This window comes from Pinus tabuliformis, chromosome X (genome assembly GCF_031772625.1).
Source record: "Pinus tabuliformis cultivar Carrire ecotype Pingquan chromosome X, CPIR1, whole genome shotgun sequence".
NCBI classification, from domain to species: Eukaryota; Viridiplantae; Streptophyta; class Pinopsida; order Pinales; family Pinaceae; genus Pinus; species Pinus tabuliformis.
Genome location: NC_142308.1, coordinates 936,735,913 through 936,752,161, shown reverse-complemented (window position 1 = coordinate 936,752,161; position 16,249 = coordinate 936,735,913). Strand labels below are relative to the sequence as shown.

Below are 16,249 nucleotides of genomic sequence, written 5' to 3'. Positions count from 1 at the left end.
TATCTTTCTACTTCTCGCGATCTTCCTTCACTGCAAGAATCGATCTCACAGATCTCCCACTGAATATGGCCGAGAAAAACCCCTCAGCAGTAAAGGTGTCCCCTTGAAGCTGAAATAAATATGATACCAAATATAGGTTTTAACATTGTACAACAATTACCTACAAACAAATTCTTAAAACATAAAATATACAATGGTGAGAACATAAAAAAAATACACAGATATTTTCCCCTTCATCCCAAAATTGGGACTACCAGATTGATTTTTCATTATGTTCCTTTCAAGGTTACAATACATATATATACCTGTTGAAGCATTCATAAACCCCAATCCATTAACACTGGATTAGAACATAACCATAGTTCCCTTCACTGAACCTACAAAATACCTTGGACAAAAAACCATCATGCCAAAAGCCATGTGTAAAAGTTGTTATCACTCCAAGAAACTCTCCTAGGTTGTAGCTAGGAGATGCGTGGTACATATAATCTTCAATATAGTTCTCTGAACTATTGGAATAAATGATGGTTTGGATCAAGTTAAACAGCCATTTCAACTTTGTTTTCACTCAATTCATGCATGAACACTCTCACCAATATAAGGCTTTAGACCGCTAATTCTCTGTAAGTTATAAATTCAGTGGATAGACGGAGAATACTAACTATACCAGCAGATTGCATATATAAACATACATCAATGGCTAGCTACAGGCAGAAAAAGAGAATACTCACTGTACTGGTAGATGCATATATGACCACATATGGATGACTAGTTACAGGCATCAAAGAAGCTTGCAAATCTAATATATGAAAGAAGAGATAAGATGACAGTTATCTGGCCTTAGACACAAAGAGAACATCAACAAATTGTTCAAGTGCAAGATTGGAACAACAAAGAGAATGGACATTGAACATATAATTGCAAAAGAAGCTTATATTGTTAGAGTGAAGATGAGAAGCTTGAATGAGCAGAGGAGGAATAATCTCCAAAGGTTGAGCCCCTATTACATCTTTGTTTCAACTATTTATAGCTTGTTTACAATGCTCCTAAGCTCTCTAGAAGGCTCGAACTCTTAATCTGCCTGATATTCATTGTTAACTGTTTTGATGCCCTCTAGGCAAGCAAGGGATCAGATTTTTTGACTTCTGATAGTAGAGTAATTGATTTCGGATATTTTTGGTGGCTTGATGCACTGTCTGAGAGTTTTTCCATGCCAAAGATGCTCCATAACGTTTGTTGGGGGTGGATGTTGCGCTGTCTGAGCTCCCTAAACTTTCCGTTTTGGGATGCAGCGTGCTATGGCCCTTGTCTTTCCCTTTCTGGGCTTCGTTTCCTGGAAAACTATCTCCTATGCGCTGTTAAATGATGAACTAGGTCTTGGGGCCTTTGTGTTTCCCTTTAAACTGTAGATAGTGACTATTTTGGTTGTATACAGCGAAAACGCTATAACACTACTAAATCCCGCCCATCACTGTGTATTTTGGACTTCAAAAGTCCTAAAATATAGTTTAATTATCCATCAGGACTGCCCTCTTTGCCATCGCAAGTCACATTTGGTCTGGCATGTGTATTTCGCTTATATAATGAAATATGAGAAAACACTGAAAAATGCATGAAAAATACTTTGGGCGGACTTCAAATTTCATATATTCCACTTCCCGGACCCTTTCGGGTCTGGGCTTCATCGCAATCGGCACTGGCCAAGGTTCCATCGTATTTCATTTATACAACGGAAATACATTAAATAACTCCGGGAATCATCATCAAGATACACATGCATAACTCCCCCTGTGATCATACACTATTGATCATGTGGACCTGATAGTCATCATATTCTTTCCATAAGGCTATTTAGTCCACATTTACTTCTACAGTGACTATTAGAACCATACATTAGGTCCAATGGATTGCAGTAGGGACAATCTTCCTTATGTCTTTGACTGTTGCTCCTTTTTCATCCAAATTTGTCTGTAATTTCTAATCATGTGTTCGAGATTTTGATTTTTAAACCATCTCATGTAGTAAGAGGCTTGTGAGCTTCCATTCCAACTGCTTGACTTGTAATTAGTGGCCTTGTGCCTAAATGAGTTACAAGTCAAACAATATCCATAAAACCGTCTTTTATACCTAGGTATTGTTCTTGAAGGACTTGATACAATTTTCCTTGATCTTGATGTTTTCATATATGATGAGTGACTTGATTCAAACTTTTATGGGTCCTTATCATCTTCTAGATCTGAAACCTTGTGGTTGTATCCAATGCATTTCTTTATTAGAGGAGAGTGTTATTCATTAATAATATTTTATAGTGATTCATATGCCTTTACCCATTTTTTTGTTTTCTCATAATATTCCCTTAAATTCACAAAATATGTTTCTAACTTTTCACAATGCCTTTCTTTTTCTTGAATTTGTTTTGCTAAGTCTTCTATTTTTCTATTGGAAACTTCTAATTGAGACTTTAACAAGTTCATTTCTTTGACAATACAACTTTCTCTTGTTTTCAACTCTTTGTTTTCATTCTTTAGCCTATCAATTTCTTTTAGTGCTTTCATTAATTCATTTTCTTCACAACCATCTGATTCACTAGTTGATTGATCTACAAGAGCATTAAGTACTTTGTAACTAGTGTTAGAATTTGACATTAAATCTTCCTGATCATCAGATGTGCTGTGACTATCTTCATTTGAATAAAAAAATTTCTTGATAGAAAACTTCCTTTTGGCATTTTTCTTGTAAACATCCTTTTACTTCTCTTTCTTGTTATGATTTTCTTTATATGCACATTTGGATGCATAGTGACCTAATCTTCCACAAGAAAAACATTTAAAGGGAAGCTTATATTTCAATTTACCAATTCCCACTTGCAACAACATCAACTCAACTGATAAGACCTCAACAAGTTAATGTTTCCCATGTGAGTTCTGGTAATAATCATAGGGGTCATGGAAGAGGTGAGGGGCGCATGGATTTGCATGCATCAACAAAATTTGCAAAATATTTTATCTTACTCCCATGAATGGCAAATTTAAAAATGCTGAAGCTTTAATGAGATCTATGTTTCTATGGGTGTTTAAGGGTTTTTCTATTGAGTATGCATTGACAAGTCTATATAAGATGTTCAATGACACTGAATGGAAGAGGAACACATTGAAGGCATCATTTGTTATTCTCACATCTTGTGAAAATCCTTTTACAACTATGTTTGCTTTGGTCCCTTTATGGTTGGGACTATTTGTGCCATTGGTCTTTGCAGGAAGTCTGGTAAAGGTTCTTCAGGCCTTATGTTTCCAAATGTTGTACATGTTTGTAAGCCACACAATGCATGGTGAAGTTTTATATGCCCTTATAACCATGCATTTAACGATCAGTGGTGCCCATGGTGATTGGACTATATTTGTTGTCTATCTCAAAGCATACTTTTGGCTACAAAAAAATACCCCTAATGATGCCAAGGTAATGTCATGGTGTGTCTATTAAACCACAAAAATGGAAATCACAACTGTGAAAGTTGAGTACTTGAAGGAAGCCTTTACAACATCTCATTGGATGATGAGAATTTACCAAGATAAGCCACCAAATAAGTTGTCAGATTTCTACCAAGAAAACCGGCAAGAGAACTACCTCGAAGTCCATTTTCTAGGCCATGCACTATAACCCTCATAGTTGGCACACAAGCATTACAAGATACCTCTATCTTTGGACCCTTGTTCATCATGGTTATGCATCACCCACAAACCCAAGGTTAGGTGTCAGCCACACAAAATCCTTTGCAAATGAAGTCCATTTTCTTGGCCAGAAACTCTCCACATCATAGTTAGACCACCGAAAATATAAGGTATCTCTATCCTCGACTCTTCATTCATCATGGTTATGGGTTAACCACACAAAACCCTTTCCCTTGAAATCCATTCCCTTGGCCACATGTTGTTAATATCACTATTGGCTCACAAGCATTACATGGTATCTCTATCCTCAGATATTTGTGCATCATGGTCATGGGTCATCCACAAACCCTTAGTTATGGGTCAACCACAAAAAAACCTTGTCTTCAATAGCACTTGGTCATCCACAACTCATCTTCAACAAAGGCTTCTTGAGAGGGAACTTCATGCAATGGGGAGCATTTCTTCCTAAGGAGGGAGGAACAATATGAATGGAAATTTAACCATGGTATTATCCACCCATAATATTTTCCCACCCATGGTAGTGTAATTAAAAAAGACTATGAACAACCAGCCTCATTTGTAAGAGGACAAATTGTCCAACACAATGTAGGTGCAATCATCATTCTCATCTAATAAAAAGATTAGTTTTTTTATTATTTTCTGGGTTGGTTTACTCCGTAGGTTTCTTCTTTCGCTTCTTGGCATGGAAATTACACAAATATTGGCCACCACCAAGGTCTGGATCAAAGTTGAATGAAGATCTAGCTTGGTGAAGTAAATTGCTCCGCGTAATTCATCCAACAATTCATCAATGATAAGAATGGAAATTTTATCTTTAATAGTGAGCTTGTTGAGCTCCCTATAATCCAAACACATGCCATGATCCATCCTTTTTATGCACCAATACTACTAGAGCATAGAAAAAACTTTGAATAGGTTGAATTATACGAGCCTCTAACATTTCTACAACCGTACGTTAAATTTCACTCTTTTGGGTATAGGTATATCTATAAGTTCTGATGTTTGGAGGAAGACTTCCTAGAATCAAATGAATACCATTGAACATGATCACGAATATGTTGGATTCCTTTGGGAGTCCCAAATACATTGGAATGATTGTCCAATACTTTTTGGAGATCTACATGAATAGATGATTTTGATATTTGAACCTATAGTGAGCATAATTGTGCAATTATGCCCAGTTTTTCTTTCTTTGGAAGCTTTGTCATGCCAATAGAGCTTATTATCTTTCATGGTTTCCCTGTCATTGATCTGAATCTTGGGGGGGAGGCCCCCAAGATCTAAAATATGGAAATGGATTTTGGGGGAGAGGCCCCCAAGATCTGAAAAAATCGAAATGCTAGAAGAAAAAGAGGAGAATGCCGAATAAAGAAAACCACAAAGATTTTTTTTATTAAAACGGAGAATAACTGTAAATGCTAAATTGTGGCAGACATGGAAAATTTTAGGGGCGAATTTTCTCCCTTGGGCTAAATTAAGGGGTTTTATATTTTTATTGGGCGAATATTTTGTATCATAGTACATTGTTACAAATCACCTCAAATTTATTTTATAAAAAAATTAGGTATGGAGGTTAGCCCACCTTATTTTAACGGAGAGGATACAAAAAGTAAATTTAGCCCTTGAAATTAGGAGTTACAATCTTCCATTCGCCCTCAAGAAAATGTATTTATGATAGTTATAAATAAAAATATAAATACAGTGGAGGTATGGTAAATAAATAAAATCTCTTTTTATACTTACTCCAAAGGTATGGTAAATAAATAAAAATACAAATAAACTAGAGGTATGGTAAATAAATAAAACCTCTTTTTATATTTAGTCCATAACCCTCTTTCTATTTAAGAAGGCTCAAAAATGAGGTTTCATTTAAGTGAATCCTATGGGCCAAATACCATATTTATAAAAGAGGTATGGTAAATTAATAAAAATATAAATAAACGAGAGGTATGGTAAATAAATAAAACATTTTTTTATATTTACTCCACATGTCACCTTATATTTATGAACACGCAAGCGTGCAAATAAATAAAAATATAAATAAAGTGGAGGTATGGTAAATAAATAAAACCTCTTTCTATATTTACTCCATAATGCTCTTTCTATTTAAGAAGGCTAAAAAAAGAGGTTTTATTTAATTGAATCCTATGGGCCAAATACCATATTTATAAAAAAGGTATGGTAAATTAATTAAAATATAAATAAACAAGAGGTATGGTAAATAAATAAAACATTTTTATATTTACTCCATAAGCCACCTTATGTTTACGAACACTCAAAAAATGTGTTATATTTAGGTGAAGCCTATGGATCAAATACCATGGACCAAATTATTATTAATACCATGCGAAAAAAAATTATTAACCCTAATATTAGTATTAATAAAGATAAAGATGGCACATGGTATTGACCCATGGTATTCACATGGAATGCAACCTATTTAAAGGGGGGAATTAAACTAGCATATATCCATCTTTACTCTAGATCAAATATTGTGATATGTAAACTAACATAAAGTGAAAAAATATTTGATCCGTCTCGGGCTTCGTAGATCAAGAGTAAAAATGGATCTTCTAATTTAATGTCACTTAAACATTTTAGCTTGGTTGAAAAAAAAAAAAAAATCAATTATTAATTTTTATTAATTTTTATAAATTACTAATAGTAGTTTTTAAGCTCCAGGTTTAAGATAACCCATGGTATTGACCCATGGTAATGCCATGGTATTCATGTGAGCATAGACTATTTAAAGGGGAAATTCTATCAGCTTAGATCCATCTTAATTCGGGGTCTACCAAGTGCTGGGAGGGATGAATAGATTTCATCCCTCTAAGAGTGGTAGATGTGGAGTTAAGATGGATATATTTTGTCTTTTATGATAATGAAGATATTAAATATTTTTAGGAAATTATGTTGTAAAAAAAATCTTAAGGTGAATGATTAAAGCTACATTTAGTCACTTCACAAAATTTAGTAAAAAATACCGATATCTCCATTAATAATGGTTTTTTTATTTAACAAAAGAAAATTCAAAACAATGAAATCTTAACTCTTTCCGCATCACCCTCGCAGAAGAGATATAGTCGCTACCCAGATTTCCCACCATTTTTCAAACATTCTCAATATGATATCTTCATGAAAAAGTTAAGGTACTAATCTTGGATTAGTTGTTTGAAAAATACGTTGGTTTGTACAACCTTTCATCTTCTCTGCTATTCTTAGTTTGTCGTAATGATTTGTAGGGGTTGGGTCACTACACCAGATTGTCCTAAAAGGCAGAGATTGTGCACCAAAAAGGAAATTAATCCATATGTTACAACGCTGCAAAAAATGGTATGAAGGTAGTGAATTATGCTAATAAGAAATTTAGATTGGGAGAGACGTAATTAAATTTTATTATTTAATTGAAAATTACCAATTAAAATAATAATAAATCTGCATTTATATATTTATATATTGATTGGAAGGCTTCTGAAAATGGTCACTTCTTTCCATTAGATCCCCTTCAGGCATTTTGGATACCTACTACTTCATTATATTATATAGATGGGGCTTGCTACTTGTTGGCGTGTTGGGGTAAACAAACTTGATGTGTTTTTTTTAATCTCACGGTTGGAGTCTATGGAATAAGAAAGAAATTTGATAGCTTGGAAAAAATGGTAGCTTGACAAAAGTGGTAGAGAAAACAATAATCTCTCCTACCATGACAAACATGGCCACTAAAACTTGCAACATTGTTTGTAGGAAGTGAAAATTATGTTTCTTTTTTCCAAACATGTATGTTAGTATATTACAGTTTAATGAATATGTTTTAAAATTACCATATATGGTTTCTTATTTTAACAAAACATTCACCAAGACTTCACAATGTTTTATTATTCAATGAACGATTTTCCAAGATCTTACAAAATTTTATAATTTAGTGAAAGATTCACCATGACTTTACAAGATAATATAATCTGGTGAGAGATTCGCCAATATATATATATATATATATATATATGGTGATAAAATCACCTCCCATTTTTCCTATGTGTCATGGGGATTCGCCCATTTATTATACATATAAATTTAGGGTGGTTTTTAAAATTTTCCCTAGTGGCAGACAAACTGTCCTTTTACAAAATGTGACTTGTTACTTATAGTCTTTTTTAGTTACAATACCGCGGGTCAATTCCATGGGTGGATGTCACAATACCGCAGGTCAATTCCATGGGTGAATGAATACCATGGGTGGATGTCACAATACCATAGGCAAATAACATGGGTGAATGAATACCATGGATGAATGTCACTTACAATACCATGGGTGGATGAATACCATGGGTTAATGCCATTTTCTATTCGGATCATTTCTCCCTCCTTAAGAAGCAATGATCCTCATTGCATGAAGTTCCCTCCTGCGAAGCCTTTATTGAATATGAAGAGCCACGAAAGAGAAGGGTTTTATGTGGTTAACTGGTATCCATGATGAACGAAGATCTAAGGATAGAGATACCCTATAATGCTTGTGACCAACTATAATACTGACAGTGTGCGGCATAGCAAATGGACTTTGATGAAGTGTGGATTTGTGAATGACCCATAATCATGATGAACGAAGATCAAAGGATAGAGATACCCTCTAATGATTGTGACCAATTGTCATACTGACAATGTGCGACCTAGCAAGTGGAATTCGATGAAGTGTGGGTTTGTGGATGACTCATAACCATTACAAACAAAAATCCAATGATAGAGATACTTTGTAATGCTTATATGATCAACTGTGATGCTAACAGTGTGCGGCCTAACTTCGATGACAAGGATTTTGTGCGGTTGACCCATAACCATGATGTTGGTTGTTGATGAAGTAACAAGTGCCTACATAGCCTCGGGTGGGAGGGAACGTCTCCAAAGAACCAAAGCTGAATCTTGTTGTGCTGAAATTGATGAATGTGAAGCAAGTGGCTACTAAAGCGGGGTAGGAGGGCACGTCTCCAAAGGGAACCCACTTCGAATGTTGCTCCAGAATTAAAATGGACATAACTCAGCCAATATAACTTAGAATAATTATTATAATCTGTTTTTGGAAACAGGATGACCATTTTGCATCTTCCCATGTGTTGGAAATCCTTATTTGGACACTCTAGAATATCATGTTCGCACTGCAACTTTTCTGCCGTCATAAAAGTTCTAAAAAAATAGCTGATTTTAAATCAGTAATATCTCCCACATCCGACCTCTAATTCGACCCATTTAGTTTTTGAAATTGATCTATTTTTTGAGAGGAGATCAAATATACAATCACTTTTATGAAATTATGCACCAAAATTGAGAAAAAAGATAGGAGAGACGCATCTACGAATTGCAGTTAGAGACATTTATGCAACATAGCGGATTTTAAGTCAGCGATATCTCCCTCATCCGAACTCCGATTTAGCCGTTTTTTTTTTTTTTTCTTTCGGTATTTTTCGCAAGGAATCTAGATATGTTATTGGTTTTTGTAACTGTTGCACCAAAAATTTCAGATCTTATCTACAAACTCACTGCCCAAAAATATTCCTGCAAAAAAATGAAAAAATAAAAATTCTTCCTACATGGCACAAGAAAATGCTCTGTGGAGGATTTAGCACATGCCTAAATTTTGTTGAATATTGCTAAGAAATTTGAAAATGAAATATGCATTAAACCCTTATTCCCATGGAATCATAACCTTCTTTGATACCACTGATCCGAATCTTGGGGGGAGGCCCCCAAGATCTCCAAGATTGAAATGGATTCTGGGGGAGAGGCCCCCAAGATCTGAAAATTTGAAATGCCAGAAGAAAAATGGGAGAATGTAAAATAAATAAAACCACAAAGAACTTTTTTTTATTAAAATGGAGAATAACTGTAAAAGCTACATTATGGCAGACAAACTGTCCTTTTACAAAACGTGACTTGTTACTTATAATTTTTTTTTCAGCTACAATACCACGGGTCAATTTCATGGGTGAATGAATACCATGGGTGGATGCCACAATACCATGGGTCAATTCCATGGGTGAATGAATACCATGGGTGGATGTCACAATACCATGGGTGAATGAATACCATGGAAGGATGTCACTTAGAATACCATGGGTAAATTACATGCGTGGATGAATAACATGGGTGGATGAATACCATAGGTTGATGCCATTTTCTATTCGAATCAGTCATACCCACTAATTCAACTCCCTTTCCTTCCTGAAAAATTTCAAGAAAAGTTCTTGAAAATCAAAAGCTATCATCCCCAAAGATTGTAACCATTTGACTCCTAATATAGCATCAATACCACCCATTGGAATTGAAAGCATTTCTATTATTCAATACATATTCACCCATAGTTAGTTTGATATTATGGCACTTTTCAGATAAATTTATAGTTCATCCATTTGCAACCATCACTTGACACTCTGGTGTTGGATATAGGAAGCAATTCAATTCCTTGGCTATCTTAGATTGAATAAAATTATGGGTACTATCCAAATCAATCAACATTATTACATTTTTCTTCTTCATATATCCTTCTATCTTAAGAGTTTGAGGAGTGGTAATTTCTGTCAATGGATTACAAGATATGATCAAATTCATTTCTTCTTTCTTTAGGGTTGGTTTCTGGTGTATATCCTCCTCCTTTGACTTTTCTTGTTCCTTTTCTTCCTCCTCTTCACAGTATATGTAGAATAATTTCTTCTCAGCATAGTTATGACCTTTAGTGTATTTTTCTATCACAAATGTAACAAAGCGCTTTTTCTCTTTTTTTCGGAAATTGTTGTGGTGTCAACCTTGTAAGTTGTGGAAAGCTAGGAGAAGCAAAACTTCCATCTTTATAGTTGTGAGTGGTAGACTTCCTTGTTGCCATAATTTTTCTTTCAACTTTTCTTTCCACCCTCAATGCCTTTTCTAATGAATCAGGTTCCGAAAGGCGAACCTTATGTTGGATGTTATCCTTCAAATTCCCTATGAAGACATCAATCTTATGCTCCTTTGGAATATCAGCTACCCTGATATTCAATTTTTGGAAGTCCTCAATGTCACTGCCATTGAACCCTTTTGTTTGAGATTTATTAGTTGGCTAAAGAAGGAGTTGTTCTTTGTATCCTCATAACGTGATGTCATTTCCTACATAAAAATTGACCAAGTGACAAGTGGTTTACAAGAATAAGGGCATAAATACCATACAAATGGATTGGGTTCCAAATATAAAGATGCAATGCGTACCTTTTGTGTGTGTTGCACATCATGTAGATCAAAATATTGCTTCATTTGTAGTAACCGTGTTACCGTATCCTTGTCATCAAACTTTCTCATATCGATCTTTCGAATGTGGTGGGTCTTTAATCCAAAGTTACAGTCTCTAAAATCATGATTAACATTCCTTTTATTCTCATTATGAGTTTCATGGAATGCCTTTTCACCATTAGGAAGCATCTCTTGTAACAAATTTGTCAAACCTTCCTTCAAACCTTCCATGTCTGCTTTTAATCTATCCTTCAAACCTTCCATGTATGATTTTAAATCATTCTTCAAACCACCCACCTTAGCTTCTATTTCATCCTTGGTTACTCTTTGTGAGAGAAAAATTTGTTGCACTTGGTCGCATAATTTTGATATATCATCTTGTGTTTCTTCCTCTTCTTCATGTGTCATGGTAGAGCATTCTGGTTGCTTACTAGGTGTGTCCATTTTTTTGTTTCGAGGAATTTTGGAATCAACAATGATATTTATGCTTCACTATGCGCTTTGAATCACTTCAAACTAATTTTTCAAACAAAATTTATGCAAATTTTTAAAAATACACACATTTTTCTTACTTTTTAGGAGCTTGATATTGAAATTGTTGTATCTCTATAATTTCATATCTCCAAGGTCTAAAATTTTGTCCTGTGGTAGCCCCTTGAGTCTTCTTACCAACCCAATAATTCATATTGATATTGGATTCTTCAAGAATGAGTTATGACCAATCTCCCACGATGAGTACTTGATTATAGACTGGTTTAGTAGAGGGAACTTGTAGGAGTGCCATTTCTCACTGTTTTGACTTTCAGCGCTGAAAATGATACATGAAACACACTAGTTCGTGCACTTTCAGTCAATTTTTCGAAATTCAAATTCGATGCTAGGAGATTTAGTTATAACGATTTTCCCTAGGTCACCTGTTTGAGATGAAATTATGGAGCCTGTAAAACCCTAACTTCTTCGGATCATATCTCTGAAAATATATTGAACTAAGATCTTAAATTCTTAGATGAAGTTCACCAATATTTCAACTCCACGTGGTTGCAGTTTTAGCTTCTGAATCCTCGTAGAAAAAATTAGCGAAAATGCGAAGATGGCCAATTTGAAGAAGCGAAACCCTAGAATCAAAATCTTTAATACCAAATGTTATGCAACCAACTCACAAAATAAAAGAAAATATAGATCAAAGAATTGAGAAACCTCTTCGAGGAGGAAACTTCCTTATATATCACATAAATGAGCAATTCTTGGATGATGCAAATGAAAATATCTCCTTGGTATATATAGGAGTCTAAGGGGTCACAATATAATTAGAGCCTACATAACAATAATGATTTAAGGGTACAACAATAAAAATAGTGGGATTCTATGGGGCACAACAATAACAATGGGGGGCTACACTAACAATAACAATAAGGGGATTTTAAATGAAATCTACACAAGAGAGAGGATCGAGCTCTGCAATGGCTCTAGGGTTTGGAGGGTTGACAGCCCTAATTCCTTCTTTCTCTTCCTCTTACAGATTGTAGTAGAGCGGCAACGTGCTTCAATGGGTTCTGGATTATCTGGTAGCTCCCTCCCCTGCAGATCCGCCCTTCAAAACATACCTGGTCCATGCTCGCTCCATTGCAACCATCGTTCTGCACTTGGCAGGCTCTAGCGCGGCGGATGTCTTGCCGACTGGGGAACTAGATCTGAAGCGAATCGGGACCAGAACCCTGGATCACGCCAAAGGATTATGCCAGAGTAGATCCATTCGCGAGTTTGAATCAGAGATGGTGGTGGGCGACGCCAGAAACATCCTGTGCGAAGCCGAGGACAAGCATGGCACCGATATCTTCGCGGTGGGCAGCCATGGCTACGGAGCAATCAAATGATCTGACCACAATCTCACTGTTTCAACCTCGACTCTTCATTCAGGTAGCTGAGATCGTATTCATCTCCAGCAAGTGAATTTTCATATTCAAATAATTCTTCTAACAGGCAAAACCCTGCTTCTTGGGGTCCAGCCGTCTTTCACAGTGTGCCATCTCTCAAAGATACTCGAACAGAGGCTGTGGATCCCTTCCTCCCTTCTGCAGCTCGTCTTTGCAGGTAAGCAGCTTGACAACAATCTGCCTCTTTCCTTTTATAATATTGAAAGAAATGCCATAGTGATCCTATCACTTCGACTATGGGGAGGTGCAGTTGGGCAATCCTCTGCCTCCAAAGGTTTTTCCTATAAAGATGCAGTACATGCACAGCCAGCCAAGAAGTCTGCCCAATCTGCCGAGGCTCCCAAACCTTTCTTGGTGGAAAAAATGGAGGAAACCCTTGCCATTGAAATCTCTCATCCATATCTGGATGATTAATACCAGACATTTGCAGAAACATCCCTCATTTGCAGATTTAATGGCCTATGGCCCCGCACTGTTGATCTATACCAGTGGATCCATTCCAATTGGACCAACAACTGCAAAGTCTTCCTCTACTCGAAAGGATTCTTTATTGTAGCCTTTGCCTTCAACGAAGATTACCAGAAAGCCTTAACAGGAGGCCCCTGGTTCTGGGGATCAGCTAGACTCTTCCTCTCCCCCTCGTTCCCAGACTTTGACCCCTCCACTGCGATCATCTCCAAGCTTCCTATCTGGGTCAGGCTTCCAAATCTCCCTGCGCATCTATGGCACTTTTCTATCTTTCAAGGAATCGGGGACACCCTAGGCCGCTTCCTGGCTACAGATACCTCAAGGGCGGAGAAAGGAATATATACCTTTGGCAGAATTTGTGTAGAAATAAACAATGTAAAGGGTTGTCAAATCAGATCATCCTCAAAGTCGGGGACTTCCATTGGACGCAAAATTTGGACTATGAGAACACAACCTTCAGGTGTCGCCATTGCCATCAGACGGGGCATCTCCAGAACACATGTGCATCGTTCTTCGACAAAAAGAAGAATTTCACTCGTAAACCCAAATCCAAGAGTTGGAAACCTTGTGATATACCCCCTATGGATGACATAGAGTCCTCTAGCTCTGATGAGGAGGACATTGAAGTGGAAGAGGAGAATTTGGAGCAACCGAAGGACTCGCCCTCAGCCCGCGCTGAGGATCCTTCTGCGCCTCTATTCTCGCAGAAACGTTACCATGAGTCTTTGCCTTCTAATTCAGACAAGGAGTCTCCTCCTTTAGCACAGAACAGTCTGCAAGTAGTTCTGGCCCAGCCAGATCAAAATGGTTGGGTCAAAGTCAGTAAAAAGAAAGGTAAAAAATGTAGATTGGAAGATTCTGCCCATGCTGGGTAGACTCCCTAGTCCAGCTCGTTCTTTCTATCCTCTCTGTTATCTTTTGCTTAGGCCGGGGTTACTCTTTGGGACCGAGGTTGATAACATATCATTTCCGGCTCCATTGCTCTTTAGCTTCACTTCTCTGAAAGCTTTGTTTGTACCATATGTCTTCTCTTAATAGAATTAGTCTTATTCAAAAGAAAAAAAACAAAAACAATAAGGGCAATACACTAGTATTATAGCGACATAGCAACAATTAATACAATTAGGATTTAGTGGTTTCCATCATATACATAACTAGTTCCTAATAGCTTTATATAATGTTAATACAATGTTATATGATGGAAACCACTAAATCCTAATTGTATTAATTGTTGTTATGCCCCTATAATACTCATGTATTCCCATTATTGTTATTGTTATTCCTAATATCTTTATATAATGCTAATACAATGTTATATAGATATTGGCGCAGTCATATAAATTAAATGGGTAGCAAACCTTAATAGATATCAATCCATAGTAGGCATCAAAACATTTAACTCGTAACACATCTCACGGTGCCAAAATTTAAAAAAATATAACTAAAATATAACTTTATTTTAATTTTTATTATTATTAATTATAAAATGAATTAATTTATGAGTTAAAGATATTTACATTTAAAAAACCATATAACAAGAAAAACATAATAAATAAACAATAAACAATAAAAATTCAATGACACTTCTTTTGATTAAATAAATTGATAACTAAATTAAATATACTCGTATAATACATCATAATTCCAACTATTATCACTGTAACAACTAAATAAATCACCAACATTACTACACATAATTAAGATAACAACATTAACGCAACACAATAATAATTATAAGCACACCACAAAAATATCGTAGTGGTTACAATATACGATGCTAAAATTTTCTTTTCTGGATTCGATGCAACCCAAGTTTCCCGTGATTTTATGGCGACCCAAAAATTATGCTAACGCTAATGGTTACAACATAGGATGCTAAAATTTTCTTTGTATTTGGATTCGATGCAACCCAAGCTTCATGTGATTTTATAGTGACGTAAAGAGAAAGTTCCTCAATATCTATAAATATGTAATCGCTGACGTTGCTACTATGATATGTAATTTTTGGGACGATGATATATAATTTTTGGACGATGTAAAAAATTTGATTAAGTAGTTAGATATATATGAGTGTCTAATATTTCTACAACCGTATGTTCAATTTCACTTTTTTGGGCATAGGGATATCTATAAGTTCTGATGTTTGGAGGAAGACTTCCTAGAATCAAATGAATACCATTGAACATGATCACGAATATGTGGGATTCCTTTGAGAGTCTCAAATACATTTGAATGATTGTCCAATACTTTTTTGAGATCTAGATGAATAGATGATTTTGATATTTGAACCTATAGTGTGAACAATTGTGCAATTATGCCTTGTTTTTCTTTCTTTGGAAGCTTTGTCATGCCAATAGAGGTTATTATCTTTCATGGTTTCCCTGTCATTGATCTGAATCTTTGGGGGGAGGCCAGCAATATCTAAAAGATTGAAATGGATTTTGGGGGAGAGGCCCCTAAGATTTGAAAAATTGAAATGCCAAAAGAAAAAGAGGAGAATGCCCAATAAAGAAAACCACAAAGAAATTTTTTATTAAAACATAGAATAACTATAAATGCTACATTGTGGCAGACATGGAAAATTTTAGGGGAAAATTTTCGCCCTTGGGCTAAATTAAGGGGTTTTATATTTTTATTGGGCGAATATTTTGTATCATAGTACATTGTTACAAATCGCTCAAATTTATTTTATAGAAAAAATAGGTATGGAGGTTAGCCCACCTTATTTTAAGGGAGAGGGTACAAAAAGTAAATTTAGCCCTTGAAATTAGGAGTTACAATCTTCCATTCCCCCTCAAGAAAATGTATTTATGATAGTTATAAATAAAAATATAAATACAATGGAGGTATGGTAAATAAATAAAAGCTCTTTTTATACTTACTCCAAAACTATGGTAAATAAATAAAAAT

General features: G+C 35.5%; 1 protein-coding gene across 1 annotated transcript; it reads left to right on the top strand.

The window, feature by feature from the left end:
- The first annotated feature begins 696 nt into the window (after window positions 1-696).
- Window positions 697-12,811, top strand: LOC149142770 (uncharacterized). Its single transcript, XM_089451574.1, has 2 exons — window positions 697-738; window positions 12,467-12,811. Exons 1-2 carry the CDS (start codon window positions 697-699, stop codon window positions 12,809-12,811), a joined length of 387 nt encoding a protein of 128 aa, XP_089307700.1.
- Window positions 12,812-16,249: the final 3,438 nt, after the last annotated feature.